Source organism: Setaria italica, chromosome II (assembly GCF_000263155.2).
Source record: "Setaria italica strain Yugu1 chromosome II, Setaria_italica_v2.0, whole genome shotgun sequence".
Lineage (NCBI taxonomy): Eukaryota > Viridiplantae > Streptophyta > Magnoliopsida > Poales > Poaceae > Setaria > Setaria italica.
Genome location: NC_028451.1, coordinates 8,070,517 through 8,076,487, shown reverse-complemented (window position 1 = coordinate 8,076,487; position 5,971 = coordinate 8,070,517). Strand labels below are relative to the sequence as shown.

Sequence of the window (5,971 nt, the reverse complement as noted above, 5' to 3'; positions counted from 1 at the left end):
GGACTTCCTGCTTTTCGGAAGGTACACGAGAAGATCGTTATTTATTTGAGCTTCTAGCTTTTCACGCTGAAAAGCTGCCGGGAATCTCAAACAAACATGACATTATTAGCCATATTTGGTGTTAATTGACTACTGAATGCTCACATGCACACGCACCCATGTCAAATTAAGTATAATGACTTATTTTTTAGGATAAATTTTGAATCGAATAATGATTTATTTTTAGGACGGAAGGAGTATATCTTAGCAACGGAAGAATAATGCGGCACGATCATCCCACTAAAATTCCTTAAATCTCGGATTCTGATTCCTAACACCAAGGAAAAACACAAAAGATTAGGCTACGTAGTGATGGGCTGATTCCTTGATGGGCCTGTCAACAGCCTGCTCGCTCCCTGCGCGTTTCCATGGTATGGCCAGGGCCCAAGGCTATTTCATCTCATCTCGCTCTGGAGTCTGAGAGTCCTGGACTCAATAATGAGCACTCTGAAATGGACCAATATAGCATATGCAGATATGCTGATCCAAGATAGACTACATACAGTCAAACAAAAAGTAGTGCACTCATTTTAGTTCATTATAAACCAAAGACAGAATTGAATCTCTTGTTACAACCATATATAATCTTATCCTAATCCAGCACATGGTTTCCTAAAGAATCACAATATTCCTATAAACAAGTATTGCAGGGATCAATTAGTGTATATATAACAGGACAGACGGATAGTACAACCAATTTATACAAGTACAGTCTAGTTGGATGTATAGCAGGGTTCCACAGAATTATTTAGCTTGATCAATGGACTAAATAACGAATACTTCATGGTAGATGGTTCAAGTCACTCATCACATTAGGAAAGAGACCATTTTTTTCTACCAGCCGAGGCAAGTCCTAATAACAAAAAGAAAAGAAAGAAAAATTCTGTACATGCTGCTGCTGGACCAAGAGAATAACGAATAGGATTCGCAGCAAGTCTAAATCTCTCAGGGGATCGATCTGGCTCTGCACTCTAAACTGGCTACCACCAAGGAATACCTACAGTACAAAATGCAATGTCCTCTGGAAATGCAATTGCCCTTCCTAACTCTACCAAGTACCAACCATCCTATGGCCTCAGGCCTGCTCTATTGCATCGACCACCTTCGAGTTATCCATGATCCATCCACCCCGTGCTCAATTCGCTGTGCTCTCATCAGGAGTTAGGACTGCGACCTCGCGGACAGTCCTGACTCTCTTCGATCACTGCTTATCTCGAACTCGCTTGAGCTTGCCTTAGACTCGCTGTCCGCATTGCTGCTGTGGCCCCTCCGGCTCCGACGGTCCTTTGCAGGATTAAAAGACAAGGTTCAGACTTAATGCACAAGAATGGTTGTATCAGGGGGGGTGGTCATCAGAGGAGAAGTGAAACCTCTCGCGACGGGACATCTTCTGCCTCGAGCATCCGTACAACCTGACCCATAGTGGGTCTTTTCTCAGCATCTGGGTCAACACACCGCAATGCCACCAGAAGAGCACGCTTCAGAGCCCGAGTGGCTGGTTTCAACTCCATGTCCGGATCCACTGCTTCCTCAGCTCTCCTCGTGCCAACCATCATTTTGAGCCACTCCACCAGATGCACCTGCCATCCATGTTATAGCTGATTAACATTCAGAGCTGACAAGGCATTGTTGCTTACCCAAAAAAAAAAACTTGCTATAAAATGGCTACTAGGCATAAAGAGAAAGTTCCTTATTTGCCATCGAAATTTACATCGCTTCCTTATTTGCCACTGAAAAAGTTTGGCTTCCTTATTTGCCATCGGCTCAAAAATGCATTCCCTATTTGCCATCAACAGAGTTAAGTTGACACAAAAAGACAGTTTTACCCTTATGATATAGGGACATATTGTTGTAAAATTTGACCGGCTGCATATGCATGGAATCAACATCTTTAAGAAACATTGGGCTGATACAAAGAAAGCAAAACCAGTTGCAATGCAAATTTTACAATGATGTGTCCCAATGTTGGGTAAAACCATCTTTTCATGTCCAACTTAACACTGTTGATGGCATATAGGGAATGCAATTTTGAATAGATGGCAAATAAGGAATTTTCTCAGGCATATATGCAAGATTATCTGTACAGCTGTAATATAGTGTCTCCCACTCCCTCTCCCCAGTCGATAGATGCTATTTTGCTGTGAAACAAAAGGTCACAGTATGGGCTGCTTTACCATGCATGACATGATAGCAGATGCTCACCTCATTAGCAGGTCGAGCATAGTCAACTGGATCCCTCCCAGTCACTGCTTCCAGTAGTAGCACCCCGAAACTGTAGACATCGCTTCTTTCATTTAACAGACCTGTGTTGGCATATTCAGGGGCCACATACCTGAAACAGTAACAAAATAAAAGATGGATAGTTGTTCCATGTGAAGCTCCATAAACCTAATCGCTCCTAAAACATGAAAAACGAAGCTCTCAACTTGTAAATTTTCCTACTGTTAGTGAATATGGCATGTTCCAATTAGTGCGATACTACAAAAATGAAAGAATAACAAGCAAACAACATACCCGAAAGTTCCCATAACTCGAGTTGTGATATGGCTCTTCCCTGCACCCAGGAGCTTGGCCAATCCAAAATCAGAAAGTTTGCCATTGAATTCTTCATCAATTAGGATATTACTTGATTTGATATCACGGTGCACAACTTTTGGTTCTATGGCTTCATGTAAATAAGCAAGCCTGTATATCATCAATTATAAAAAATGCCTTAAATAACTAAGCATATGCATAATAGAAGAGGCAAAGTGATGAGTGGTTCATTTCTTACGCCTTAGCAATTCCAAGAATGATTTTCATCCGGGCTTCCCAAGTAAGAACACCGTGTTGACGCATGGCACCATGAAGCCACTGTTCTAAATTCCCATTATTCACGTACTCATACACAAGCATCCTGGAGTAAGAGGATATGATGAGGAGAACACTCAAATAGATGAAAAAGCTACATATGATGTGACATATGAAACAGATAGATTTTCATAGTTTACATTAACCACTTCAAGTGTTCAACGGAACTGAATCTCGATGGATAATGCAAAATAAACGTTAACAGCATCAAGGTTTTTTTTCAATACCCAAACTAAAATCAAGTGTTCTCGTAGAAAAATGTCTAACACTACCAAGAATCAAAGGCCACTGTTAAAAGCTGAAACCAAGGACAGGAGTATGATTCTTCTGCCTTCAATTCACATAAACTGAATAACTAACACTGTTGTTTACAACAGTTCTCAGCTCATTGCCATAAATATACATTTTCTTTTGTTTTTTGAGAGGTGGAAAAGCATATATCATTAGAAGGCACAGCAACTTGATTCATTTATTTAATCAGATGTGAAGCTAAAATTAGAGAGTAAAAATGGTGCCAAATGAGAATTTTTCTTTAAAAATAAAAATGGTGCCAAATGAGAATTTTCTTTCAAAAATTAGAAATCAGGATATCACAACTTTAGTTGTAAAAAGCCATGTAACATGTGGTAGCAAGTAGTAAAGTGCAGCAATATGTGTGACTAACTGGGCTGCCTGGGTTGTGTAGATATGACGCTGCCAAGACGCGTGACTCCTATCATCCACACAACATGGAGTTTAGTTCATCGATTCCATGCCTAAGGCTGGCACCGATGGCCGGCGTGGCCTCAGTAGTCACTAGAAGCCTTTCAATTGCATAAAACCTACACCAACATTGGCTGGCAATGCAACATTGTCAGTTTGGGACACATGGATGAAGGAGATGATCCATGTCCTATTAATTGGCTGGCTTGTGTAGATAGTGCCAAGAGCAGCAATAGAGACAAGATGCTGTGGCCAACCTTCATACATCTCAAATGCCAGACAGGAAGTTATATATGGCATCGATGCACCTCTCCTTTAAATTATCAATTTTGCTTATCTACCAAATTAGTTTCCTTGGAGCATGTTCTCATGGATTTGCTCTGAGATTCATTGATTTTTGTTGTGCCCACAGGGTGCAGTAGTATAAAAGCATACGTGGTTTAACATAAAATTCCATGATTCCATTTAAAATATTTAGATACCACAAAAGCATCAGCAGGCACAAACAAATCCAATGAATAATACAGCTGTCAGTGCTTTGTATATATGCGCAATTTGCTTGGCTGATTGCTATTTCTATGGTGTATTAGAGCTAATCCTCTGAGCAAAGCCCTGTCATACTTAGGGCCCAGTGGTAGGATTAACACGAGACACGGACAGAGTGTAGGAAGAAGGCACATAAAACACCTGTATGATAGGTACTGAGTGGGAGGTACAGAGAAAAATTGGGAAACTAGGCAGTGCTAAACTAGTAATATGGGCCAGCATTGTCATATGTTTGCAAACCAGTTTGTCAATAGTACTATAGAGGCAATATTCCCTAATGATTGTGAATTTGTGATCTGATGGATAAAAATCATCCTATTAGAGCACGTGCACCCAAAGTGATGAAGTGTTAGATTTTGTGAGGGTTTAAAGTTCAAGATTTTATCATGAACCTAGAGTGAAATTATATATGTACCAGTAGTCATCCTATGCAAGTACATATATATCATAGTTGAGACAAAAGCTTAGCCACAAAGTCAGTGTGATGAATCAGAAATTAGCTTCACCTGTGGATTCCCTCAACGCAATATCCTAGAAGGCGCACAAGATTCTTATGCCTGACATGTCCAATTGCCTCAACTTCAACCCTGAACTCCTTTTCTGCTTGACCCCTACAGTGACAAATCAAACACAATGAATAGGCTGAGACAATGAAAGAGGGCAGAACAGTATTCAAGTTCTATATGGAAGGTGTCCTTTAGGTAAAAATAAATTTCAGAGGTCCATACATGTTATTAAGAAGCTTTTTTATTGCAACATCAGTCCCATTTATGAGCCGGCCACGGTAAACTACTCCATATCCACCTTCTCCAATGACATTCTCCTTAGAGAACCGATTCGTTGCATGCTCCAAATCCCTCAAAGTAAACCAATGGCCCCAACCCAGATGCGAAAACTCCGGGAGACCAACTAACGGAGATGCAGAGACAGTTGCATACTGAGGATACTGCCTCCTAGCATTGCCCGAGCTGCCCTCATCGCCAGAATACGAACTCCCAGCCCTTTCACAGTGGTACGCGGAGCTGCATTGGCTCATATTATCAGCATCACTCGACTTGCTCCTGACCAAGTGCGCCAACATTTTCCCCGAATCCTTTTCGTAGTGCTTCTCCTGCACTGCCACTGCCAGCGCATGGCTTTCTTGCACTTGGAAGCTTTGAACCACAGCATGCTCACGCACTTCGTCGACCGCAATCTCCTTGGAGACATCCGGAATCTGAGACACCGGAATCTTGTCGAATGACTTGCTCGGCTTCCTCCGGTGCACAGACCAGAAGCACAGGAAGCCTAGGATAAACAAGATTACAACCCAGATACAGATGCCAATCACAATCCATAGCCTCAGGCCGAAAGGCGGCGTCCTGGAAGATAGCTCTGCCCTCAAGATTTCCGCAGCGGACATCTTTATTCCTCAGCAACCTACGCACTAGCAGCAGTAACGTAGTGTTAATTTAGCACTTCACCAAAAGACGGAAACGAAGACAAGCTCTTCAACAATGGACGGAAAACAAGACAAGCTAAAACTAAGACAAGAACAAGGGTAATTTCTGAAAAACTCGAAGCTAGTAGGTATTACTCAATCGGGTCAGATCCGAATACAAGTAGCTCGCATTAAGGTTTGAGGCGCTCGATTTCGCAGAGAGGGAAGGGAAGGGAAGGGAAGGAGACCGTGTACCTGGTGGACGCTCGTCGCCGGCGAAGGGCCTGACGAAGACCTGGGCGAAAGGGCGGCGCGCTCGCCCGGTCCGCCGCCGCCAGGAAAGGAAGCCCACTAGAGAGGAGTGAGAGTGAACGGGAGAAAGGAAAAGGAGAGGAGGGGTGAACGCGGACAAAA

At 42.4% G+C, this 5,971-nt stretch overlaps 1 protein-coding gene across 2 annotated transcripts; it reads right to left on the bottom strand.

Annotated features, from left to right (window-relative positions):
- Positions 1-708: 708 nt before the first annotated feature.
- Positions 709-5,971, bottom strand: LOC101777776 (probable receptor-like protein kinase At2g42960). Of its 2 annotated transcripts, none has more exons than XM_004955779.2 (8): positions 5,813-5,971; positions 4,866-5,563; positions 4,644-4,748; positions 2,813-2,935; positions 2,554-2,724; positions 2,242-2,371; positions 1,410-1,619; positions 709-1,323 (listed from the first exon to the last, which is right to left on the bottom strand). In XM_004955779.2, the coding sequence occupies exons 2-8, from the start codon at positions 5,537-5,539 to the stop codon at positions 1,201-1,203; spliced, it is 1,536 nt and encodes a 511-aa protein (XP_004955836.1). In that variant the 5' UTR covers positions 5,540-5,563; positions 5,813-5,971; the 3' UTR covers positions 709-1,200. The 2 variants fall into 2 exon arrangements, with proteins under 2 accessions (XP_004955836.1, XP_004955837.1); XM_004955780.2 differs by having other exon boundaries at positions 4,866-5,556; positions 5,813-5,952.

Bases quoted from the DNA above. Each gene is read 5' to 3' on its own strand.
- LOC101777776 (XM_004955779.2), bottom strand. From the start codon at position 5,539: ATGTCCGCTGCGGAAATCTTGAGGGCAGAGCTATCTTCCAGGACGCCG. The intron at 4,749-4,865 runs GTATGGACCTCT...TTGTCACTGTAG, and splicing joins AAAAAGCTTCTTAATAACAT to GGGTCAAGCAGAAAAGGAGT. The intron at 1,620-2,241 runs GTGAGCATCTGC...CATGGATGGCAG, and splicing joins ATGCTCGACCTGCTAATGAG to GTGCATCTGGTGGAGTGGCT.